Source organism: Oncorhynchus mykiss, chromosome 10 (assembly GCF_057628025.1).
Source record: "Oncorhynchus mykiss isolate SJ-2025 chromosome 10, ASM5762802v1, whole genome shotgun sequence".
In the NCBI taxonomy this organism is placed as follows: Eukaryota; Metazoa; Chordata; class Actinopteri; order Salmoniformes; family Salmonidae; genus Oncorhynchus; species Oncorhynchus mykiss.
Window position 1 is genome coordinate 70,093,075 of NC_143031.1, and position 26,926 is coordinate 70,120,000.

A 26,926-nucleotide genomic window follows, 5' to 3' on the forward strand; every position below is an offset into this window, starting at 1 on the left:
TCTCTCTGTTTCTGTATGTGACTTTCACTCTCTCTCTCCTCTCTCTGTTGCTGTATGTGACTCTCCTCTCTCTCCTCTCTGTTTCTGTATGTGACTTTCACTCTCTCTCTCCTCTCTCTCTGTTTCTGTATGTGACTATCTCTCTCTCCTCTCTCTGTTTCTGTATGTGACTCTCTCTCTCTCCTTTGTTTCTGTATGTGACTCTCTCTCTCTCCTCTCTCTGTATGTGACTCTCTCTCCTCTGATTCTGTTTGTGACTCTCTCTCTCCTCTCTCTGTTTCTGTATGTGACTCTCTCTCCCCTATCTCTGTTTCTGTATGTGACTTTCACTCTCTCTCTCTCCTCTCTCTGTTGCTGTATGTGACTCTCTCTCCCCCCTCTCTCTCTCTCTCTCTCTGTTTCTGTATGTGACTCTCTCTCTCTCTCCTCTCTCTGTTTCTGTATGTGACTTTCACTCTCTCTCTCTCCTCTCTCTGTTGCTGTATGTGACTCTCTCTCCTCTCTCTGTTTCTGTATATGACTCTCTCTCTCCTCTCTCTCTCCTCTCTCTGTTTCTGTATGTGACTTTCACTCTCTCTCTCCTCTCTCTGTTTCTGTATGTGAAACTCTCTCTCTCCTCTCTCTGTTTCTGTATGTGACTTTCACTCTCTCTCTCCTCTCTCTGTTTCTGTATGTGAAACTCTCTCTCTCTCCTCTCTCTGTTTATGTATGTGACTCTATCTATCCTCTCTGTTTCTGTATGTGACTCTCTCTTTCTCTCCTCTCCCCCCTCTCTCTCTCAAATTCAAATTCAAGCTGCTTTATTGGCATGAAAAACATTGTGTCAATATTGCCAAAGCAACAATGTATACAATATACATTGTAACAAAATTGTAAATGATAGCAAATAATAATATAAAATGGTAGTAAATAATAATACAAAAATAAATACAATAAAATGGTAACAGTCTACAGTAAACATTAATAATTATAGTAATAACAATAATAGTAATAATAAGTAAGTTACTGTTTACTATGCAGATGTTATTATTCAGTGTCCCTCAGGCTATGGCAGGAAAATACATATTTGGCTGCAAGAGGAGCCATTGCTCCTTCGCCCATGAGTATTCTTAGTTTTTCCTCTGGGTTCAATTTGTAAAAATGTGGAATATATGTAGTCATTTCTGTGAATAATGAATCTCTTTGTGAGGAATATTTATCACAGTAAAGGAGAAAGTGCATCTCTGTCTCTACCTCCCCTGTCATGCAGTGACCACATACACGCTCCTCTTTGGGTAGCCATGTCTTTTTATGTCTGCCGGTTTCTATTGCCAATCGGTGGTCACTCAGCCTGTACTTGGTAAGGATCTGTCTCTGCTTCGTATCTCTGACAGAGTAGAGATAATCAGCCAATTCATATTCTCTGTTTAGGGTCAGATAGCAATTTAGTCGGCTTTGGGATTTTGTTTCGTTTTTCCAGTATTGTAAGTATGATTCCTTTGATTGGTTCATGATTTTGTTTATTGGAATTCTTTCTTTTGAAGCAGTGCTGGTGTCAGCTTGATTGGTGAGGTCCAACACCAGCTGACTGAGAGGGCTCGTTTCTGGGCTCAGCTCTTGGGCTTGAAGTGCTTTAAATTGCAGACTCGAATTTGGACTTGAATTTAGATGTAGCCAAAATTTTAATGATCTTTTCTGTATTTTCATTATTACTGGAAATTATTATTTCTCTCTCTCTCTCCTCTCTCTGTTTCTGTATGTGACTCTCTCTCTCCTCTCTCTCTCCTCTCTCTGTTTCTGTATGTGACTTTCACTCTCTCTCTCCTCTCTCTGTGTCTATGTGACTTGTACTCTCTCTCTCCTCTCTCTGTTTCTGTATGTGACTCTCTCTCTCCTCTCTCTCTCCTCTCTCTGTTTCTGTATGTAACTTTCACTCTCTCTCTCCTCTCTCTGTTTCTGTATGTGAAACTCTCTCTCTTTTCTCTGTTTCTGTATGACTTTCTCCCTCTTTCCTCTCTCTGTTTCTGTATGTGACTCTCTCTCCTCTCTCTCTCCTCTCTTTGTTTCTGTATGTGACTCTCTCTCTCCTCTTTCTGTTTCTGTATGTGACTCTCTCTCTCCTCTGTTTCTGTATGTGACTCTCTCTCTCTCCTCTGTTTCTGTATGTGACTTTCACTCTCTCTCCTCTCTGTTTCTGTATGTGACTCTCTCTCTCCTCTCTTTCTCCTCTCTGTTTCTGTATGTGACTTTCACTCTCTCTATCCTCTCTGTTTCTGTATGTGACTCTCTCTCTCCTCTCTCTGTTTCTGTATGTGACTCTCTCTCTGTTTCTGTATGTGACTCTCTCTCTCCTCTCTGTTTCTGTATGTGACTCTCTCCTCCTCTCAGTTTCTGTATGTGACTCTCTCTCTCCTCTCTCTATCCTCTCTGTTTCTGTATGTGACTCTCTCTCCCCTCTCTGTTTCTGTATGTGACTCTCTCTCCCCTCTCTGTTTCTGTATGTGACTCCTCTCTCTCTGTTTCTGTATGTGACTCTCTCTATCCTCTCCCTCTGTTTCTGTATGTGACTCTCTCTCTCCTCTCTGTTTCTGTATGTGACTTTCTCTCCTCTCTGTTTCTGTTTGTGACTCTCTCTCTGTTTCTCTGTGACTTTCACTCTCTCTCTCCTCTCTCTCTGTTTCTGTATGTGACTCTCTCTCTCCTCTCTCTATCCTCTCTGTTTCTGTATGTGACTCTCTCTCTCCTCTCTCTATCCTCTCTGTTTCTGTATGTGACTCTCTCTCCTCTCTCTCTATCCTCTCTGTTTCTGTATGTGACTCTCTCTCTCCTCTCTCTCTCTCTCCTCTGTTTCTGTATGTGATTCTCTCTTTCCTCTCTGTTTCTGTATGTGATTCTCTCTCTTCTCTCTGTTTCTGTATGTGACTCTCTCTCCTCTCTCTCTCCTTATCCTCTCTGTTTCTGTCGGACTTTCACTCTCTCTCTCCTCTCGCTCTGTTTCTATATGTGACTTTCACTCTCTCTCCTCTCTCTCTGTTTCTGTATGTGACTCTCTCCCCTCTCTCTCTGTTTCTGTATGTGACTCTCTCTCTCCTCTCTCTCTGTTTCTGTATATGACTCTCTCTCTCCTCTCTCTCTGTTTCTATATGTGTTTTTATCTCTCTCCTCTCTCTGTTTCTGTATGTTACTCTCTCTCTCCTCTCTCTCTCTTCTCTGTTTCTGTATGTGACTCTCTTTCCTCCTCTCTGTTTCTGTATGTGACTCTCTCTCCTCTCTGTTTCTGTATGTGACTCTCTGTCCTCTCTCTCTGTTTCTGTATGTGACTCTCTCTCCTCTCTCTCTCTTCTCTGTTTCTGTATGTGACTCTCTCTCCTCTCTCGCTTCTCTGTTTCTGTATGTGACTCTCTCTCCTCTCTCTGTGTTTCTGTATGTGACTCTCTCTCGCTCTCTGTGTCTATGTGACTTTCACTCTCTCTCTCCTCTCTCTGTTTCTGTATGTGACTCTCTCTCTCCTCTCACTCTGTTTCTGTATGTGACTCTCTCTCTCCTCTCTCTCCGTTTCTGTATGTGACTCTCTCTCCCCTCTCTGTTTCTGTATGTGACTCTCTCTCCTCTCTCTGTTTCTGTATGTGACTCCTCTCTCTCTGTTTCTGTATGTGACTCTCTCTATCCTCTCCTTCTGTTTCTGTATGTGACTCTCTCTCCTCTCTGTTTGTGTATGTGACTCTCTCTCCTCTCTCTGTTTCTGTTTGTGACTCTCTCTCTGTTTCTCTATGTGACTTTCACTCTCTCTCTCCTCTCTCTCTGTTTCTGTATGTGACTCTCTCTCTCCTCTCTCTATCCTCTCTGTTTCTGTTTGTGACTCTCTCTCCTCTCTCTCTCCTCTCTCTCTGTTTCTGTATGTGACTTTCACTCTCTCTCTCCTCTCTCTGTTTCTGTATGTGACTCTCTCTCCTCTCTCTCTGTTTCTGTATGTGACTCTCTCTCCTCTCTCTCCTCCTCTCTGTTTCTGTATGTGACTCTCTCCTCTCTCTCTGTTTCTGTATGTGACTCTCTCTACTCTCTCTCTCTCTCTCTCTCTCTGTTTCTGTATGTGTCTCTCTCTCTCCTCTCTCTGTTTCTGTATGTGACTTTCACTCTCTCTCTCTCCTCTCTCTGTTGCTGTATGTGACTCTCTCTCCTCTCTCTGTTTCTGTATGTGACTCTCTCTCTCTCCTCTCTCTCTCCTCTCTCTGTTTCTGTATGTGACTTTCACTCTCTCTCTCCTCTCTCTGTTTCTGTATGTGAAACTCTCTCTCTCCTCTCTCTGTTTCTGTATGTGACTTTCACTCTCTCTCCTCTCTCGGTTTCTGTATGTGAAACTCTCTCTCTCTCCTCTCTCTGTTTATGTATGTGACTCTATCTATCCTCTCTGTTTCTGTATGTGACTCTCTCTTTCTCTCCTCTCTCTCTCCTCTATCTCTCTCCTCTCTCTGTTTCTGTATGACTCTCTCTCTCTCTTTCCTCTCTCTGTTTCTGTATGTGACTCTCTCCTCTCTCTCTCCTCTCTCTGTTTCTGTATGTGACTCTCTCTCTCCTCTCTCTGTTTCTATATGTGACTCTCTCTCTCCTCTCTCTGTTTCTGTATGTGACTCTCTCTCTCTCTCTCCTCTCTCTGTTTATGAATGTGACTTTCACTCTCTCTCTCTCCTCTCTCTGTTGCTGTATGTGACTCTCCTCTCTCTTTTTCTTTATGTGACTTTCACTCTCTCTCCTCTCTCTGTTTCTGTATGTGACTCTCTCTCTCTCCTCTCTGTTTCTGTATGTGACTTTCACCCTCTCTCCTCTCTCTGTTTCTGTATGTGACTTTCACTCTCTCTCTCCTCTCTCTGTTTCTGTATGTGACTCTCTCTCCTCTCTCTCTGTTTCTGTATGTGACTCTCGCTCTCCTCTCTCTGTTTCTCTATGTGACTCTCTCTCTCTCCTCTCTCTCTTTCTGTATGTGACGTTGACTCTCTTTCTCTTCTCTGTTTCTGTATGTGACTCTCTCTCTCCTCTCTCTCTCTCTCCTCTCTCATTATGTGACTCTCTCTCTCCTCTGTTTCTGTTTGTGACTCTCTTTCTCCTCTCTCTGTTTCTGTATGTGACTCTCTCTCTCTCTGTTTCTCTATGACTTTCACTCTCTCTCTCTCCTCTCTCTGTTTCTGTATGTGACTCTCTCTCTCCTCTCTCTCTCCTCTCTCTGTTTCTGTATGTGACTTTCACTCTCTCTCTCCTCTCTCTGTGTCTATGTGACTTGTACTCTCTCTCCTCTCTCTGTTTCTGTATGTGACTCTCTCTCTCCTCTCTCTCTCCTCTCTCTGTTTCTGTATGTAACTTTCACTCTCTCTCTCCTCTCTCTGTTTCTGTATGTGAAACTCTCTCTCTTTTCTCTGTTTCTGTATGACTTTCTCCCTCTTTCCTCTCTCTGTTTCTGTATGTCACTCTCTCTCCTCTCTCTCTCCTCTCTTTGTTTCTGTATGTGACTCTCTCTCTCCTCTTTCTGTTTCTGTATGTGACTCTCTCTCTCCTCTGTTTCTGTATGTGACTCTCTCTCTCTCCTCTGTTTCTGTATGTGACTTTCACTCTCTCTCTCCTCTCTGTTTCTGTATGTGACTCTCTCTCTCCTCTCTTTCTCCTCTCTGTTTCTGTATGTGACTTTCACTCTCTCTATCCTCTCTGTTTCTGTATGTGACTCTCTCTCTCCTCTCTCTGTTTCTGTATGTGACTCTCTCTCTGTTTCTGTATGTGACTCTCTCTCTCCTCTCTGTTTCTGTATGTGACTCTCTCCTCCTCTCAGTTTCTGTATGTGACTCTCTCTCTCCTCTCTCTATCCTCTCTGTTTCTGTATGTGACTCTCTCTCCCCTCTCTGTTTCTGTATGTGACTCTCTCTCCCCTCTCTGTTTCTGTATGTGACTCCTCTCTCTCTGTTTCTGTATGTGACTCTCTCTATCCTCTCCCTCTGTTTCTGTATGTGACTCTCTCTCTCCTCTCTGTTTCTGTATGTGACTTTCTCTCCTCTCTGTTTCTGTTTGTGACTCTCTCTCTGTTTCTCTGTGACTTTCACTCTCTCTCTCCTCTCTCTCTGTTTCTGTATGTGACTCTCTCTCTCCTCTCTCTATCCTCTCTGTTTCTGTATGTGACTCTCTCTCTCCTCTCTCTATCCTCTCTGTTTCTGTATGTGACTCTCTCTCCTCTCTCTCTATCCTCTCTGTTTCTGTATGTGACTCTCTCTCTCCTCTCTCTCTCTCTCCTCTCTGTTTCTGTATGTGACTCTCTCTCTCCTCTCTGTTTCTGTATGTGACTCTCTCTCTCTCCTCTGTTTCTGTATGTGATTCTCCCTTTCCTCTCTGTTTCTGTATGTGATTCTCTCTCTTCTCTCTGTTTCTGTATGTGACTCTCTCTCCTCTCTCTCTCCTTATCCTCTCTGTTTCTGTCGGACTTTCACTCTCTCTCTCCTCTCGCTCTGTTTCTATATGTGACTTTCACTCTCTCTCCTCTCTCTCTGTTTCTGTATGTGACTCTCTCCCCTCTCTCTCTGTTTCTGTATGTGACTCTCTCTCTCCTCTCTCTCTGTTTCTGTATATGACTCTCTCTCTCCTCTCTCTCTCTTCTCTGTTTCTGTATGTGACTCTCTTTCCTCCTCTCTGTTTCTGTATGTGACTCTCTCTCCTCTCTGTTTCTGTATGTGACTCTCTCTCCTCTCTCTGTGTTTCTGTATGTGACTCTCTCTCGCTCTCTGTGTCTATGTGACTTTCACTCTCTCTCTCCTCTCTCTGTTTCTGTATGTGACTCTCTCTCTCCTCTCACTCTGTTTCTGTATGTGACTCTCTCTCTCCTCTCTCTCCGTTTCTGTATGTGACTCTCTCTCCCCTCTCTGTTTCTGTATGTGACTCTCTCTCCTCTCTCTGTTTCTGTATGTGACTCCTCTCTCTCTGTTTCTGTATGTGACTCTCTCTATCCTCTCCTTCTGTTTCTGTATGTGACTCTCTCTCCTCTCTGTTTGTGTATGTGACTCTCTCTCCTCTCTCTGTTTCTGTTTGTGACTCTCTCTCTGTTTCTCTATGTGACTTTCACTCTCTCTCTCCTCTCTCTCTGTTTCTGTATGTGACTCTCTCTCTCCTCTCTCTATCCTCTCTGTTTCTGTTTGTGACTCTCTCTCCTCTCTCTCTCCTCTCTCTCTGTTTCTGTATGTGACTTTCACTCTCTCTCTCCTCTCTCTGTTTCTGTATGTGACTCTCTCTCCTCTCTCTCTGTTTCTGTATGTGACTCTCTCTCCTCTCTCTCCTCCTCTCTGTTTCTGTATGTGACTCTCTCCTCTCTCTCTGTTTCTGTATGTGACTCTCTCTCTCATCTCTCTATCCTCTCTGTTTCTGTATGTGACTCTCTCTCCCCTCTCTGTTTCTGTATGTGACTCTCTCTCCCCTCTCTGTTTCTGTATGTGACTCTCTCTCCTCTCTCTGTTTCTGTATGTGACTCCTCTCTCTCTGTTTCTGTATGTGACTCTCTCTATCCTCTCCCTCTGTTTCTGTATGTGACTCTCTCTCCTCTCTCTGTTTCTGTTTGTGACTCTCTCTCTGTTTCTCTATGTGACTTTCACTCTCTCTCTCCTCTCTCTCTGTTTCTGTATGTGACTCTCTCTCTCCTCTCTCTCTCCTCTCTGTTTCTGTATGTGACTCTCTCTCTCCTCTCTCTCTCTCCTCTCCTCTCTGTTTATGTATGTGACTCTCTCTCTCTCCTCTCTGTTTCTGTATGTGACTTTCACTTTCTCTCTCCTCTCTCTCTGTTTCTGTATGTGACTTTCACTCTATCCTCTCTGTTTCTGTATGTGACTCTCTCCTTTCGCTCCTCTCTCTCTGTTTCTGTATGTGACTCTCTCTCTCCTCTCTCTCCTCTCTCTCTGTTTCTGTATGTGACTCTCTCTCTCCTCTCTGTTTCTGTATGTGACTTTCACTCTCTCTCTCCTCTCTCTGTTTCTGTATGTGACTTTCACTCTCTCTCCTCTCTCTGTTTCTGTATGTGACTCTCTCTCCTCTCTCTGTTTCTGTTTGTGACTCTCTCTCTCTTCTCTCTGTTTCTGTATATGACTCTCTCTCTCTCCTCTCTCTGTTTCTGTATGTGACTCTCTCTCTCCTCTCTGTTTCTGTATGTGACTTTCACTTTCTCTCTCCTCTCTGTTTCTGTATGCGACTCTCTCTGTTTCTGTATGTGACTCTCTCTCTCCTCTCTGTTTCTGTATGTGACTCTCTCCTCCTCTGTTTCTGTATGTGACTCTCTCTGTTTCTGTATGTGACTCTCTCCTCCTCTCTGTTTCTGTTTCTGTTTGTGACTCTCTCTCCTCTCTCTGTTTCTGTATGTGACTCTCTCTCTCCTCTCTCTCTGTTTCTGTATGTGACTCTCTCTCCTCTCTCTCTGTTTTTGTATGTGACTCTCTCTCTCCTCTCTCTCTGTTTCTGTATGTGATTCTCTCTCTCCTCTCTGTTTCTGTATGTGATTCTCTCTCTCTCTGTTTTTGTATGTGACTCTCTCTCCTCTCTCTATGTTTCTGTATATGACTCTCTCTCTCTCTTGTGGTTGACTAGAAGGCAGAAACAGGGCACTCTTTCTCACATTGCTCATGTTTCTATTTTCTCTCTACCTGACTGTCATTTCCTTTGTCTGTCTTGAACTTCCTGCCCTGGGCTTTTTGTGCTCAATCTTCTAGACACCTTTGCAGCTGACCCGCCCCAAGGCACTGCATGCCAGGGATGATGGGAAGGCCTAGCCAAGATAGGGAGAAACCATGCATGCGTCTTACTGTCCTCTCCATTGATTGGTTTGTTTATGCCTCACTCCAACCCCTGATAGGCCCACTCAATCAAGACTAAAACCTTGATGCCTTGTCAGAACAGTTTCTAAACTGTAGTTTGTTCCAGTCCAGTTTCCACGCTTTCATGCTTCAATGACTCAGAGACTACAGTGACCTTCGATACAAATTGAATCTTCTTCTCCCCATGTAAGGACCCTCGGATATGGTTGTAGCATCTGTTACAAGCAGCTTTATTGGGTTATAGGGGACTGTTTAAAGTGATTGTGATGAATGAATCAGGTCCCTCAGTATAGGTGGCGGTGGCCAAGCCAAAGTCTCCACTACACAGCCCCAGCAGCTGTTAGATGTCACTATGGCTCAGGGCTTTAATTTATTGGCTGGAGTCATGATTCTGAACACCAGTCACAAAATGGCCGCCATCGGTCAGTTTAGGATAGGTGTGCATTAGTTGCTCTAGTGCAGTTGCAGCCTTTTGTGCTTCCTGAATGGGTCATGAGAGTTTAAGGAAGTGAAATGGGTTTGAGTAGAAAAGAAAATGGTTTCTCTGAGGAGAAAAAAAAAGAAATTATTTTCAACTTGATATTTCACAGAACAAATAGTTGTTACGTTTTACACTCTCCCTGGGCAAATCATCTCATTTATGGAGCCATTCTTTATTGACTCCAGTTTGGTTGTAATATTCATGGCTCGTATACGTGTCAAAAACCAAGGTTCTTTCAATCCCAATACCACAGACACAGGCAGACAATATATTTATTTTTTCTTAGTATCAAAAGGGATAAAGGATAAAGCAACACAGAACAAAACACAAGGACATGCCTGGGCACGCTCACACCACATGCACGCGAGAGTCCACAGTTGTTTAGCTTGGAGCATTCGTCGCTTCGCCGTTGGCATCACAGGGTTCCGATGCGGTAGTCATTGCCTTGGCAGTCTCGTCGTAGCAGGCCCTCGTCTGGAGACGGTGGAGAAAGCTTCATCAGTAACGTCATCAAATTGCAGGTCTGTTGTGCGCAAACTTGACCATTGTGGAAATTCTGTGCAACTTCCAGTGCGCATTTACTGTGAGCACTGAGGCTGTACCCACTTTAAGGTACAGTTTTAAGTGTCCATGTACCAAAGTGGCCTACCATCAATGGATAAAATGCATCCCATAACATTTTAACATGGAAATAGCTCTTCTATCATGCAGCCTACAGTAGCAGGCAAAGTGTGGTGTTCAATGTAGGCCTACATTCCATGAGACTTTTGAAAAAAAACATTAACCTGTTTAGCCACTTGTTCTTCAGACAAGGAGGTGACTGAAAATGTTGTTGTTTGATGCAACAACAAAAAAACACTTTACAAAATAAAAATGCATTATTATTCCCATACCATTATTCCAGAGAATCAAACAAATGTATGCTACCCTCTGCCTATGGCTTGAATATGCTAAGTAGCCAAGTCTTAAAATACAACACTTTAAGACAACAGAAAAGCTCTTTACTACTCGTTTTTCAAATATGTCTAGAAATCTGCACGTTTGGTGCTCTTGTAGGAAGCAATCAGTCCCGTATTGCTGACTCCCTGGGCTAATAACTCACTAACTAGCAAAGGAAATTAACAAAATGTGCACATGTGGCTACATGCAGCTTTTGTTTGGATCTCAAAACAAGCGCTTCTACTACGGGCTACTCATGCTGAAAACACAGTCCAGTTCAAAGTAAATGGCAGCTCCGATTTTTTTTTTTTATGTCGCACAGTTCTGTGTAGAGTACGGGCTGAGTAGTGTGTGACAATGCAATAGAATCCTCCTAGAATCCTATGTGTTCTGTTTTGGTATGTTGCAACTCTAGATCAGTGCTCACCAACCTTTTCTGAGTCAAGATCACTTTGAGTCAAAATGCACGCCGAGATCTACCGCTCCAAGTTTCTTTTTACATGACTTAAAAACTTGTAAGCCTATGCAACATTAACCAATTAAAAACAGTACTGTAGCAATGACTTTTGTGCAGTAAGTTATAGACCCAATACATAATAACTGCATATTGGCTTTGCTTGAATTGCACTTCCAATGCATTGTTTTTCGGGCCATTTTTTTTACAATTGTATTTCAACATTTGAGGTAGGCTATGTAATCACACAGGTAATAGATCCGTGGTTGTATTACTTGTGAAGCACAGCAGAGTGAGCATACATTAAAATCATGAGCTTTTTATTTTATTGGGCTGATGGTGCCTGCGTCTGATGCTTAGTCTCGGCGGAGGGAGAGAGCCACAGACTGAGGGTCTGCCTCTCAACACCCCACCGCTCTTCCTTTCCTCCACTGACCAAAAAGGGAGACCGTCTTCCAGCTGATGGTGTCTCACGGCATTATTTCTGCCTAATGCACAAATGCATGCTGCTACTCCTCGAGTATGAACAGAGAAATTGAAAAGGTCCTCTATTAAAAAGGACTCAATCTGCTAATAATAACAAGAACGCAAGCCTGTAGATACACTTTCCTACTCATTCATTACTGCTGCAGTGCTTGTTTTAGCGCTGAGTGGAAATGGGAAGAATGTGCATTTTAAAAGTGTTGAATACAAAGTCTTGACAATGCTGCGTAAGAACGTAGACATGAACATATAAACAGCAGTTCTTTGCTGTGTTCGTTGACAGTCTCTCTCTAGTCATGGTTTTAAACGTTTTGAAATCTCACAGTATCAATTTTGCTGTAGCTTTCTTTTATGCCTGCTAAGTTACTGCAGACATGGTCATCTGAGCCATCCGATTGGCCAGCGGTAGGCCAACAGTGCACTTGATTTGCTATCTGGGCCCGCCAGGAAGGAAGAGTTTGCACCTTCAGACACCTGAAATGGTTCAAAATGGCAACATTTAATCCACCTGGCGCACAGGGCAGCTGAATCAGGTGCACCTTCCTCCAACAACCCAAGGCTTTATCATTGGGTTTTTTACAGAAACGTTTGGTGATCGACTAGGAATGTCTTGAAGATCGACCAGTTGATAGCGATCGACCGGTTGGTGACCACAGCTCTAGAAAATTGAGTGAAGTTCAATCTTATGTTTCTCTCTGTGGGCTGATGTTTCTGTGCACATAGCTTGGTCACACTCATCCGGTCCACTCTCCCCAGACACTGTGGCTGAGCACGGCCTGTGTCACCTGTCCTCTTCCATTGCTAGCTTGAATCTGCTGAACAATGCTCCTCTCCTCTGGTGTGGGGGTTACGACTCAGGTCGCTGACTAACACTCCTTATCACAGCTAGACAAACACTGAAAAGGAGGTAAACCAATTCAAAGTAAAGGAAGTCATAATAAGTAAGGAAATAAGAAATAAACCGAAACACCACACGATAGGATACATATTTAAAGCACTTCTAGGTTAATACATTCAAAATAAAGCACACATTGATGGAATAAAGTTGAAGGACTAAATTGAGTGACTTGCATTTCATCACCCAGACTAGTATGAGTAATTAGTACAGATTTGTGTCACTTTGAGACATGTTTGCAAACTGAAGAAGGGTTACAAAATAAATCAACCTTAAATGCCATAAACCGCTTCCTTAATAACTAATTGTTTTGTGAACGATTCCAAATATGCGACAGGCACTTGAAAGACATACCTCACTGATTTTTTCCCCCTCATGTTCATCAACTCCAGAACCAATGCACGTTCATACCAGTGTTTACTTTACAAACGGCATCCAAGTGTCCCTTTAAGCACATCATTTTTTTGTCTCTTTAACGAAGCTGCTCTGATTTAAGCACTGTCACAAAAAGTGAACTCTGGGCCAATTAGTAGATGAGGACAGTTGAGCGGTGAGATCGCAGGCGGGCAGAGCAATCTGTAGATGCTGTTCAACACCAACTCCAGAACCGAGGAGGTGGAGAAATCGTGGGAGGATGGAGGAGAGGAGCTTATTTACTGTCCATCTTCTTTTTCTGGCAGCGCTCTGCAGCAGGCAGCTACAAAGGTCATTCGAGGTCAATCACAGTTCTAACAGATAGATTGTAGCTGCGCTGCTCGGTACAACCATCTTGTCAGGAAGGCAACTTCTGTTCGCGCGCCCGCTTGATTTGAACCAAGTTCTCCTTAACCTGCCTTTAAGCTATAATGTTAATTATCACTCACTCACTCACTCACTCACTCACTCACTCACTCACTCACTCACTCACACACACACACACACACACACACACACTGATGTCAGAAAACTGTGAAAGCGTGGTATTTTAAAGATGCCAAGTATATGACATATCACCCCCCATCCGTGTGCAAGCTACAGTCTGTACAACTATGACATCATCTCCCATCGCTCCCACACATAAATCAATTACCTTAAAGACGTTCTCCAGCTATTTGTTTTACTTTTACTGTTGGAAAGCGATATCCCAAATATACAGTGTGGAGAACAAATGAATGCAAATTAATTACTTAAAAATCATACAATGTGATTTTCTGGATTTTTGTTTTAGATTCCGTCTCTCACAGTTGAAGTGTACCTATGATAAAAAATGACAGACCTCTACATGCTTTGTAAGTGGGAAAACCTGCAAATACTTGTTCTCCCCACTGTACATACAGTGAAGTACACACGCTAAAAGGCAAAAAAAAAGTTTGAGACAAATAGTGTTGTTTTTAGCCACAGCTGCAAACTCCAAGGAGCTGGTCTGATGGGGAGATGTGATGTCATTAGCCTCTCTCCTTTCTTGAGGAGCCATAGAGAACAAAAGAGGATACCTGGACCACCTATTGAGATGTGCCTTTTGTGAAGTCTATCACATGATAAATGATCTGCAAATGAGACTGGAGCAGGAGTTTACAGCCTTGCATGGAGTATTAGGAGTAGGACTTTAAAGCCTACACTGTTTAAGTGCAATGTTTCATTATGGTAAGGGGCTCAAGCAATCTGGAAAGTGTACCTAGGTGGGCCACTGTAGCCCCGTTGCAGGTGGTGGTCTGCTAGCTGTGCAACAGGTGTTAAAAACAACGACATGCTCATCTCATTTTCTCCATTATAAAGCCGAGGGAACGAGCGGCTCGATCTGGGCTGACCATGTTTACTCAAAGTTAGGGTGACTTTCCAGAATGTTCTCTGTGTGGTGGAGAGGGGGATGAGGGATGAGTGTAAAAGGAGGGAGAGGAGGTGGGTTGGGGTGGGGGGGGTACCAAGAAAGATAAACACTGAAGCAGATGTCTGGCATGGGTCCTGGGATCCATCAACAGACTTATATCCTCTCTGTGTAGCAAGGGACCGCCGTGTGTAAATGAGTCTCTGAGCGAGAACGCCACTGCTGCAGTTCCCCGAGTCCCTCTTCAGATCAGTCTCTTCTCCCTCTCCGTCCTTCAACTCACTATCCCTCCCTTCCTCTCCACGGGGTAGCATCCCCTTCTTTCTCTCTCCAGGCCCAGAGTACCTCTCCAGATCCCTCTCTTCTCCCTCTCCATCCCTCACCATCCCTCTCCTCTCCTTCTCTCCCCGGGGTGCCGTCCCCCTCTCCTCCCCCCTCGCTCTCTCTCTCCCTCTCGCACCCCAGGCTTTGGCTGTGATTATGATAGCCCTTAATTGTCCACTGGGAGTGGGACCAGGCCCAATAGCGCTAGATCTTAATACCCAGGGAGAATTGTTCGTGTGTGTGTGTGTGTGTGTGTGTGTGTGTGTGTGTGTGTGTGTGTGTGTGTGTGTGTGTGTGTGTGTGTGTGTGTGTGTGTGTGTGTGTGCGCGCGACTGCCTGTGTGTGTGTGACGAACTACTGCTGGCAATGGATTTCCCATCAGATCATGGTTAGAAAAGTAATTGGGGCTCCCTAATATGAGAACGGTGGTATCTGTTCTGTATCTGTCACTGAAGGAGGGAGAACAATGACTTGACCACAATGTGCTGGGGTTACACGAAGCTTCATGCAACACCCCCAGCAACTGATAAGCAATTCATCTGCAACTTGGTGGCATCCAGATCAGTGGCAAACGTTTCAACTTTTGTGAAACTCGTTGCAAGCAACTCAATCAAAACGAATGCTTTTGTCGCGTGATCCATTCGACAGTACAGAACTCCGACCCAGTTGTCATGTCAACACAGCTGTCGCTTGATAGAAGCGACATAATTAGTTACGGGAGCTGTATAAATAGATATTGGCATCATGGCTAGTAAAGGTTTATGTATGTGGTTTGGCTGTCAATACATTTAATTTTTAAAGTAAACCCAGACCAGTTTCAACTAGCTAGCCTAAGCTTAGTTAGTTGCTAGCCTAAGCTTAGTTAGTTGCTAGCCTAAGCTTAGTTAGTTGCTAGCCTAAGCTTAGTTAGTTGCTAACTTGGTTAGTTAGTCGATAGCTAGCTAGCCAGCTAGAACAGTGCTGGCAGTTTCAATTTGGCTTGATACATTGTACAGACAGCATTTTTTTCTAAATCATTAACGAAAAGGTTCGATTAACAAATTATTTGTGAAAATCACAATGAGGTGAGTCACCCAATAAATGACTGGGAGTTTACATATGGAGTGTGCAACTCTTTTTTATTTGTATAGCTTATTGAATCACAATGTAATGCAACAGATGCCATTTGTTTAGAATTTTTAAACCACATTGTTGCATGCCATTTCAATGGTGTTTCAGTTGCTTCGTGTATCAGCAAAGTTGATTCAGATGATGTCACTTGCAACTGCAACAAACATTTATTGAGAAACTCCAGCCTACAGTCTCTCTTGACCTCTCAGTCTCTGTTCCTCACCATCTCTTATTTACTCCATCTACACCTCTCTTCTCTGTCCCATTGGCTGCTCCATCTACACCTCTCTTCTCTGTCCCATTGGCTGCTCCATCTACACCTCTCTTCTCTGTCCCATTGGCTGCTCCATCTACACCTCTCTTCTCTGTCCCATTGGCTGCTCCATCTACACCTCTATTCTCTGTCCCATTGGCTGCTCCATCTACACCTCTATTCTCTGTCCCATTGGCTGCTCCATCTACACCTCTATTCTCTGTCCCATTGGCTGCTCCATCTACACCTCTATTCTCTGTCCCATTGGCTGCTCCATCTACACCTCTATTCTCTGTCCCATTGGCTGCTCCATCTACACCTCTATTCTCTGTCCCATTGGCTGCTCCATCTACACCTCTATTCTCTGTCCCATTGGCTGCTCCACCTACACCTCTATTCTCTGTCCCATTGGCTGCTCCATCTACACCTCTATTCTCTGTCCCATTGGCTGCTCCATCTACACCTCTATTCTCTGTCCCATTGGCTGCTCCATCTACACCTCTATTCTCTGTCCCATTGGCTGCTCCATCTACACCTCTATTCTCTGTCCCATTGGCTGCTCCATCTACACCTCTATTCTCTGTCCCATTGGCTGCTCCATCTACACCTCTATTCTCTGTCCCATTGGCTGCTCCATCTACACCTCTATTCTCTGTCCCATTGGCTGCTCCACCTACACCTCTATTCTCTGTCCCATTGGCTGCTCCATCTACACCTCTATTCTCTGTCCCATTGGCTGCTCCATCTACACCTCTATTCTCTGTCCCATTGGCTGCTCCATCTACACCTCTATTCTCTGTCTCATTGGCTGCTCCATCTACACCTCTATTCTCTGTCCCATTGGCTGCTCCATCTACACCTCTATTCTCTGTCCCATTGGCTGCTCCATCTACACCTCTATTCTCTGTCCCATTGGCTGCTCCATCTACACCTCTATTCTCTGTCCCATTGGCTGCTCCATCTACACCTCTATTCTCTGTCCCATTGGCTGCTCCATCTACACCTCTATTCTCTGTCCCATTGGCTGCTCCATCTACACCTCTCTTCTCTGTCCCATTGGCTGCTCCATCTACACCTCTATTCTCTGTCCCATTGGCTGCTCCATCTACACCTCCATTCTCTGTCCCATTGGCTGCTCCATCTGCACCTCTGTTCTCAATCTCGCTTCTGCCCTTTTTTCTCTCTCATTCCCGTAGTTGACACTCTGTCCACTCTCCCTCAGGTCTTCTGATGGTGTGTTGGCGGTGGGGACAGTGTTGGTGAGCCGTGTGAACATGGGGGAGATGGAGGAGGGGGACATGGATCACATCACGGCCGACGTGCAGCAGGCCCAGAAGGTGAGGACGTGTGTGTGTGTGTGTGAGAGTCGTTCCCCTCCAGATGTCTCGGCTAGCACTAATGCTTGCAGGATTAGTCTGTCCATGCTCAAGTGGCCCAATTTTTTTTTTTTTTTTTTTTTTTTTTTTTTTTTTTTACCTTTATTTAACCAGGCAAGTCAGTTAAGAACAAATTCTTATTTTCAATGACGGCCTGGGAACAGTGGGTTAACTGCCTGTTCAGGGGCAGAACGACAGATTTGTACCTTGTCAGCTCGGGGGTTTGAACTCGCAACCTTCCGGTTACTAGTCCAACGCTCTAACCACTAGGCTACGCTGCCGCCCCAATGAGATTCATCAAGCCCTTACAGCCCTTGGATCCTGTGTGTGTGTGTGTGTGTGTGTGTGTGTGTAGGGGGGGGGGGAGAGAGTGTGACGAGAGGGTGAGAGTGGGATAGGGACTCTTAGATACTGCATATGTTTATCATGTGTGTGTGCGCACGGCGTTTGCGTGTGTGTGGGGGAGAGAGAGAGCGCAAGCCAGAGAAGCCATTGGCTCAGACAGCCTGAATGCTGTGTGTGATTATGTGCACAAAGAGCATTAGAGAATTAGAGAGAGGGAGCGTCATACATCCTTCTTCTATTTGTGTGGGATAGTCGGCTAAACCCCATGGCCTTATAGCCTTCCTACGAGACTCACCTCGTCTGAATAAATGGCATCTCCCTTGTGAGACCATCCCACCTACAATCAACTATGCTGATCCACCACGACATGCTACTCTGCACCATCTGAGAAACACAGGAATGAGAGCGAGAGAGAGAAAGAGAGAGAGATGATATCTTCTTCTGAGATCGCCACGTACCTGAAGAGTGCTCAAACGTCCTCCCAATGGGGTGTTTTCACACCAAAAACAAAGTTTATGTATGTACTTTTCCTTCATTTGACTAGTTATTCCACCCAATGGGAATATTTAGTTTAGTCTAAAATATAATAATAATATGTGTAGCATATAAGCACTGTACTTGCAACAAGATGTCACGGTCTGACTTCAGTTTTCATCGTTTGTTTAGGTTTAGGCATTCATTCCGACTGGTTAAGGTTTAGGATTGTGTTAAAACTGGAAAAAAATGACTGCCCAGGACTGGGCTTGAATCCGCGATCCTCTGAACCGGAGTGCACGGTTTAAGATCCTCTATCCCCATCCACAAAGCCCTAGCAAGCCACACACCTACTTGATGGTAATAGGCATTCACACTGCCCCTAGTGGATGGTATTGAAGGCATCTCCCGACATCCTGGGGTCCTGGACAAATGTGGAATACTGAAGTTGATCTGGTGTGACCTGGCTGGTAGTTGTGCATGAATGAGGAGGCAGTCAAAATGGATCTGCGTACAGTAGAAATGATGCCTTTCTGAGAGGAGATAACATAACTCCGTAGCATAGGGTGTTCACTGACCCAGTCTAACTGTAGTCTGTTGACACTTCTCCTCATTGGAGCAAATTACCTTTGCGCTCTCTCTCTCTCTGTGTGTGTGTGTGTGTGTGTGTGTGTGTGTGTATGTGTGTGCGTGTGTTTTACCACTGAGTAAATCAGTCACAGAGAGCAGTCTTATAATTGACTGGGGCTCTAACATGGCTGGCTGCCTCTGGTTCCTGCTCTCTTTTGATGGTGTCGTGTGTCTGTGTGCGTGTGTGGGTGGACAATTTATCTTAATGTTTTCACAGCCATTTTTGTATTGTTTTTCAGTTAAAACTGTAAGAAGAGTTTAATAAAACTTGAATTCCCGATACAACTGTGCTGCTGCCAGCAACAGTCGGGGTCTCACGCTGCGTCCCTCTCAGATGGCTCAGCGTTGCACCTGTACTGCCATTACTCTACCTCAATCCCACCTCGCAAAGTTAGCAGTTCCTTCTCATTTAACTTCTCAATGTATTGCCATACAGGACTCCACTGTTGTCGCTTGCCTTTCTCTGCCACTGCAATGATGTGGTGGTAGAGAGTTGACTCCAAAATAATAGATTGCACGTTGACTCCGGGTGTTGACTTTCATTTCTGAGTGTCAGGATTCTTAAAATTCTGTATTTTTGGAATGGAGGAGACTGATTAGCTGCCGTACTTCTGAGAACACAAACACTCACATCTTTCATAGCGAGCTAGCGAGGGACGGGGAGAGAGGGGAGGGGCACAGTACAGGCCCGTCGGCCACCAGGCACACAGAGTCAGAACCGTGCACTAGGCCTATCTATCGGCTATCAAAAGCTGTATCTTGCAATGGAATGCTTTATCTTGCTATTTCTTAGCTTGCAATGTCTCGGAACTTCAGTAAAGCAAAGCCAATCATCAATGAATAGGCTACGTTACTGAGACGAGTGAAATGCAACACTTCGCTCTCATGCAGTCACACACGGTCTCTGTTCGCTACCTTATTTCACTATATTCCCCTGATGTGAAGAAAGCTACCTTGTTTCTCTATATTCCCCTGACGTGAAGAAATCTACCTTGTTTCTCTATATTCCCCTGACGTGAAGAAATCTACCTTGTTTCTCTATATTCCCCTGACGTAAGAAAGCTACCTTGTTTCACTATATTCCCCTGGCGTGAAGAAAGCTACCTTGTTTCACTATATTCCCCTGACGTAAATGAAGCTACCTTGTTTCACTATATTCCCTTGACGTAAATGAAGCTACCTTGTTTCACTATATTCCCCTGACGTAAATGAAGCTACCTTGTTTCACTATATTCCCCTGACGTAAATGAAGCTACCTTTTTTCACTATATTCCCCTGACGTAAATGAAGCTACCTTGTTTCACTATATTCCCCTGACGTGAAGAAAGCTACCTTGTTTCTCTATATTCCCCTGACGTAAGAAAGCTACCTTGTTTCTCTATATTCCCCTGACGTAAATGAAGCTACCTTGTTTCACTATATTCCCCTGACGTGAAATAAGCTACCTTGTTTCACTATATTCCCCTGATGTAAATGAAGCTACCTTGTTTCTCTATATTCCCCTGACGTAAGAAAGCTACCTTGTTTCTCTATATTCCCCTGACGTAAATGAAGCTACCTTGTTTCACTATATTCCCCTGACGTGAAGAAAGCTACCTTGTTTCACTATATTCCCCTGATGTAAATGAAGCTACCTTGTTTCGCTAAATTCCACTTTTATCGCAAAAGTAGCAGTCCTAGTAATTGGTAAAGTGTATTTATGATGGTTTGTCAGGCTCGATGCCACTGACAGAGAGGCCTGAAAACTGTTGGTTGTCACTGGCACTTTATGTCTTGTCCCGCACGCATCATCAAAAAGGGGCATTCAGCAGCTGTGATGGGAAGATACTCATTATCAAAGGGGACGGTGACAAACACATGGAGTGTTCTTGAGTGACGGAGGGTCTGTCTGTCTGTCTGTCTGTCTGTCTGTCTGTCTGTCTGTCTGTCTGTCTGTCTGTCTGTCTGTCTGTCACTCTGTCACTCTGTCACTCTGTCACTCTGTCACTCTGTCACTCTGTCACTCTGTCACTCTCACTCTCTCTGTGTCTGTCTCTCTGTGTCTGTCTGTCTGTCTGTCTGTCTGTGTCTGTGTCTGTGTCTGTGTGTTTAGCTTCACCTGTCATTTACCTCCTGCTGTCCCAAAAAAACACTGAGCTAAATGAATATGTATTTAAAGAGCAAGACATGCTGAACCAACAACATGTCAAGCTAGACGTGGCCGCCCCGCTGCTCAGAGAAAAGCAGAGTTCAATGTACATTCATATGTGTGTGTTTGATGGTAGAGATTTGACATGTACATGTAAACATCAAACATCTCTCTCTCTCTCTTCTTTCCACAGTGCACCTTAGTTTGTGAGTCATCACAGGGAACCCCAATCGACAAAGATAATAGCCCCCTGACGGGTGCTGGTAAGTTCAACTACGCTTGTTCCTTCTACCTTTAAACACCTATAATTTAACTGCTGACTTCCATCGTCCTTGTAACATTGTAATCAGTGGGAAGAGGTTTAAGGCTAATTTCATCCCATCTAATTTGATTCCCCTTCCTCCTCCTGTCTAACCAACCACCCCAATCTCTCATCGTGAAATTAGTTTTATACTGAAAAGATATCTCAGGTTTTTTTTGCATTTTCTCTTAAAAAAACCTATTACACCCCTGTAATTACCATGACCTAGTGTTACCCCCAAAAGCAGCTTGAAATTGACATAGTGTAATCAAGTGATACATTAAGTTAACCCACGTATACTTCTTGGTTTTCTCATTGGAAAGTGCGCCGCCCTTGACTAACCTTCTCCCGCCAAAGAGATTTGAAGTCTCAATGGGGCTATACCCAGTTTGATTAAAAAAACTCATATTATTCATTCTCAGATTAAAACGGGAAGCCTTGGTTTAAGTAAGTAAAGGGAGGGAGAGCCAGTTGACCGTGGAAAAGGTGTGAGACTTGGCCAACGGTGGCTCTAATGGAATTCACCCCTTTGTGACCTTTTATTCATCATCTACAGCACCATACCAGTGTCTCCGATGACATCATCGAGGGACCTTTTCTTCCTTTCTATTTAACTACAAAATGTAGAAAATGCCTTTTTCAAACATCTAGACACTGGTATGGGTGCAGGACAGGACTAATATGATGTACAAAAAAATGTATATAAAATGGTGAAGTGCCCCTTTAAAGCAGGTAATTATATCCCCAGACAAGGTGAACGTCCGCCTGCCTCCCTTGGCTGCTCCAGTCCTGGTTCTGTATCTGTTCTGTGTGGACTGGCTGGAGAGGCAGACCAGCGGAAGCGGCGCCACGTCGATCCTGTGATACCAATTAAGGGAGAAGCCCCCGAATGGCGCAACACACTTCACTTGTTACTCGATCACTGGGAGCGGGGAGAATCGAGCAGAAACACCAGGAGTGAGGAAAAAGAGAGAGGGAAAGAGGGAGGAGGAGAAGGAGAGACTTGAGAAGGTCACTGCTCCCTGCTGTGTTGGGAATATAAAGCCCTTCTTTCCCTTTTCTCATCACTCGTTCCTCTCCAGAGGGTAAAAGAAACCCTTCTGAGTCTCCAACTCCATCCTCCTCTTCTTCTATGCTTTCTTTTTTTCTTTCCCTTCCTCATTATCGTATCTCGGTACTTTCTAGAAAGTCTTATCTTCGTCTTTTTCTCTGTCTCTATTTCCGTCCTCAGCGTGTGTTGTTATGACTTTCCTTACAGCTCTGTTCTCTATACCCGTCGTCATTGTCACTATCTGTCGCAATTAGCTAGCGAGAGGCAGGCACCAGGGGGCTGTGCCACCCGCCTTCCTGCGCGGGGTGGGTTGCAGGAAGGCGGGTGGCACAGCTGTGTCCCATCACTATAACACGCTCCCCGCAGACTTAGAGAGATTGACTAATGCAATTTAGCCATTCACTTGTATTACCTTTCAGAGGGGGGAGAGCGGAGAAGGATGCACACACACACATGCACACACACAATACACACACACAGGACGGGGGACGACGCCCAGGGAAGAAGTAATTTCCTTAAGAGGTGTGGGGAGAGGAGGAAGGAGCAATCTGATTGGCCTTCAGATTAGCGTGGCGGCGGGGGGAGGTCAGAGGCTAATCTGCTCCTTCGACCGTGTCCGCTGCAAGGAGGAAGTACTTCAAGTCTTCATCTCGCTCTCAATCTGTCCCTCTCACCTCTCCCTCTCTCTTTTTAACTCTGACTTACTCTTTGAAATGCCCTCTAGAATCCTGTCCCTCTCCACACAGCAGCAGCAACAGTGTCATTTAATAATCCAAGATCAACCTCTCCATTTCAAATCATAGCTGTACTTTTTAATTTGATGTAATCATGAATATAATGATTATGAAAAAATAATGGCTTAAAAATCCTCAGAGGAAGTTTCCGCACCTATTTAGAGTAATTCCTGTCCTAGAAAGAAAATCCTTGTTTTAGGCTCCACCTCGAAGACTGACACAGGCTGCTAATACATATTCAGGAATTGGGGGTGGGAACGTTGTGGTGATTTCCAGGTGTAGCAGAGAAATGACAACAAATAGGCCACTGACTGACAGCTGTCAGTGTAATTAGCTAGCATGCAGATATCATCTTTTTCACATGGTCCTTTCTAGCCTGGTTCCAGTAACTATGGTGGATGGGTTTGGCTCTAGTCTGTCCTAGCCAACCTTCCAGGGGCCTGATTCCTACCCATCTGACTGTCCTTGACACTGAACTGAACACCACATTGCTTCCCACCCCAGTGCCTCTAGTAAAAGTCACCTCTGACACATTATCCGCCAATTAGAAGGTCTCTCCACTGCCACACCGCCCCTCGTTGTGCCCGAACATCACAAGGTTGTCACTACACTCTCCAACGCTCTGTTGCCTTCTGTGTGGGACATGGGACCCGGAATACCCAGGACAAAGTGCTCAGAATAAGGCCCTGACATTGAAAAGGGATGACGGAGAGAGGGCCAGTCTCTGAGTTGAATTCACACCTAGGAAAGTAAATGGATGGCAAATGGGTGCATATGGTAATGGAGCCTCTCCTCCCCTCCTCTCCTCCTCTCCTCCCCTCCTCTCCTCCCCTCCTCCCTTTCCTCTCCCCTCCTCTCCTCCGCCTCCTCTCCCCTCCCCTCCCCTCCCCTCCTCCTCTCCTCTCCTCTCCTCTCCTCTCCTCTCTCCTCCTCTCCTCCCCTCCTCTCCTCCCCTTCCTCTCCCCTCCTCCGCCTTTGCCTCCTCTCTTCCTCTCCTCCCCTTCCTCTCCCCTCCTCTCCTCCGCCTCCTCTCCCCTCCCCTCCCCTCCTCTCCTCTCCTCCCCTCTCCTCCCCTCTCCTCCCCTCTCCTCCCCTCCTCCCCTCCTCTCCTCCTCTCCTCTCCTCCCCTCCTCTCCTCTCCTCTCCTCCCCTCCTCTCCTCTCCTCTCTTCCTCTCCTCCCCTTCCTCTCCCCTCCTCTCTCCTCTCCTCCAGGAGTTGGACTGACATTACCACTGTTAGTTGGTTGGTTGCAGCTTCACAAGGAAGAGGGGAAGTGATTTTATTTTTTAAAAGGGAGGAATAAGTGCTTGGGTCACACTTGTGATTCCCAACCCTCGGTGCCGTGTAGCTTTTTTGGAAGCATTACACATCTTGAAGCCTCCGTCTTCAATGGTGAAGTCTCTTCTACTACTATCGGAGCGCTACAGCTTATTACTATTGAGTGACTTCCTTCCAGAACGCTAGCGTGGCCTCTAAGAGAAGGAGCAACGGCAGCGAACTGCGAATAGCTGTTAGAGGCGTACGGCTTTTTCCGGCTTTCTCGCCCAGCGACTGCCAGCACACTGATAACAGTATTAAAGCTGTTTTTTGGTTGCCGCGTGATTGCTGCTAATAGCCACTCTAGGAAGAAAAAGGAAGAGGAGTGGAAGGGTTGAATTTGAATGGGGTTTAATAGGAGAAGATGGTGAGGCAAAGTTTGGGGAGTCAACCATCTTCCCTTTCCTTCACTGCTCTATCATAAACAAATCATTCAAATGGGAATCAAATCCAATGAAGGAATTGTTTAATAATGAAATAATAATTTAATGGGCTGACCTGAGATCTCTTATATTCTTCATTTTCTAAGTCTTGGAGAGAGAGATGGAGAAAGAGCGATAGAGAGAGAGATGCGGCTCTTGGAAGATGAGGCAAGCAGCAACCTTATCTATCGCAGACACTGTTATTGATTATGGGATTTGCAGCACAGGCCACATGAAAATACGTTTTTTGAAGGGTTTGAGTTTTGTCTTTGGATTTTTCCTCGGTATCAGTTTGTTTAGAACCAAACCACATCGTCTGGTTGATGTTTGTGAAACTTAGAAATGTCTTTGAAGGTGTATGTGATCATTTTCAGTATGTTGTGATGGTTGATACTGTCTGTCTCGGTTTCTCTCTCCTCCTTCTACCTCGCTCCATCTTTATCCCCCCCTTTACCACCTCTCCCTTCCTCTTCCTCTCCCTTTGCCCTACGCCCTCTCACCCTCTGTCCCTCCCCTCTCTTTCTCACTCTCTCTCTCTCCCTCTATCTACCCTCCTTCTCCCCTCTCCATCTCACCCTCCACCTCCTCCCTCTCTCTCTCTCTCTCTCCCTCCCTCTCTCTCTCCCAGTCTTTAAGAACCCGGTTTGTAAGGTCTACAAGTTCCAGACGGTGGATAGTAAATGGATGCTGGTGAGAGAACAGATGGAGGAATGTACTCTGTCCTTCAGCATCCCCAGACAGCTCCTCCACCTCTACATCCAGGAAGACATGAGGAGGTAAGCAAAAGCAAAACCTGACCTTGGAACAGTATTACATATGGGATAATGACTTGTCTTTATAAGCACAGTGATTTGTGAGAAGGTAAACAGCAGCTGATCGAGGATCAGGTAAGGCCAAATTTAACCACTGGAGGTAGACATCAACACTGACATCGGATCAGTGCATAGGGAGAGCACAGACCTGTAACAGCCTTACTCTAAGCCTAAATCTAACCACTAGGAGGTACATTGCATTCATTTGAATAGGGGCACTATAGCTCTGGGCCTGCCTACATTAACAGGCCTATTTCAGAGATGTAAATGGTTGTTCAAGAGCTATACTTAGAGAGGATTGAATTATTCAGGTCTGTTTAACACTTCAAAAGGGGATTGTTGTACGCCTGTACACTAGTCAACCAGCAACACACACACACACAGATGTACACGTGCATACAGGCACACAGATTTTTGCACACACACACACACATGCAGAGAGGGACACACACACAGAGAGAGAGAGATAAACACACACACCAACTCCCCCCAACACTGCGTTGTTCTGAACAAAAGTCCTGGAGCTTTATCGAGCTGAGAGTGGCTTTGAGGAAGATGAAGGTACTGTGTCGCTAATTGACTCTGCTCCTGATCTTGTTAGCTAATTAGTGGTCAAAGTGGCCACAAGATGATGAGGATAAAGTGATGTGTATTGTAACCAAAATGATTCCAGATGACGTTTGAATCCCCCAGAATGTTCGTAGTGCAGTGTTAATGGGACATTATACTCAACAGACATTCAAGTTTGTCAGATGTTTTCATACCTCAATAGTAGTCTGATGATTTTGACATCTGGAAACATCGGACAAAATTAGATTTGAGAGTTTAATGTCCCTTCTTTAACCACAGTTAACCCTCATTAACCGTCAGTTAACCCTCCCTTGGCAGGTCCAGTTTTGCCATTGTACTCAATAAAGGAAAGGTTAAGATCCTGCCAGTGAATAGATTATCCTAATCAGTTTATCAGAGAGAAGCCACTGTGATGGGTAAGAGGATCTCAGTGTTCTCTTCCCTCAGGGTCCCTATGAGCGTCTGTCAGGACAGATCGTTCCTCAACACGCCCGCCGTCCCCTAGCAATCCCTCATAATCCCCCGCCCGTCACATAGTCCCTCGGTCGGCAAGCGGTCGATCTCATGGCAGCGTCAGTATTCCAAATAGCTCCCTATTCCCTTCATAGTGCCCTATGAGCCCTGGTCAGAAGTAGTGCACTATAAGGCTTCCATTTGGAACACATGGAGTGTCCCCATCGGCCCACTAGTTTGGAATCCCAAGTCATTAAACTAGATTAGAACATTCTCAGACCAAGGTTTCCCTCAAGTTCTAGATTAGAACATTCTCAGACCAAGGTTTCACTCAAGTTCTAGATTAGAACATTCTCAGACCAAGGTTTCACTCAAGTTCTAGATTAGAACATTCTCAGACCAAGGTTTCCCTCAAGTTCTAGATTAGAACATTCTCAGACCAAGGTTTCCCTCAAGTTCTAGATTAGAACATTCTCAGACCAAGGTTTCCCTCAAGTTCTAGATTAGAACATTCTCAGACCAAGGTTTCCCTCAAGTTCTAGATTAGAACATTCTCAGACCAAGGTTTCACTCAAGTTCTAGATTAGAACATTCTCAGACCAAGGTTTCACTCAAGTTCTAGATTAGAACATTCTCAGACCAAGGTTTCCCTCAAGTTCCCGCCCTTAAATGCTATTATTTAAGCCATGTTATTATCTGGTCTATTGCCTCTAGACTCTAACCTCTCTTGATACTTGCAGTCTGAGTAGAACAATACTTTAAAGC

The 26,926-nt window shown here is 44.8% G+C and overlaps 1 protein-coding gene across 18 annotated transcripts in view; it reads left to right on the top strand.

Annotated features, from left to right (window-relative positions):
* LOC110498435 (type II inositol 3,4-bisphosphate 4-phosphatase) overlaps window positions 1-26,926 on the top strand; it is a 258,204-nt gene that overhangs the window by 162,322 nt on the left and 68,956 nt on the right. For all 18 annotated transcript variants that reach the window (XR_016483906.1, XR_016483907.1, XR_016483909.1 and 15 more), the window contains 3 exons: window positions 16,770-16,884; window positions 20,694-20,763; window positions 24,955-25,102. Coding sequence is in view for 14 of the 18 variants with exons in the window: in XM_036933671.2 (XP_036789566.1) it covers window positions 16,770-16,884; window positions 20,694-20,763; window positions 24,955-25,102 (333 nt within the window). In the remaining 4 variants the exon portion in view is untranslated. The remainder of the gene's footprint in view (window positions 1-16,769; window positions 16,885-20,693; window positions 20,764-24,954; window positions 25,103-26,926) is intronic.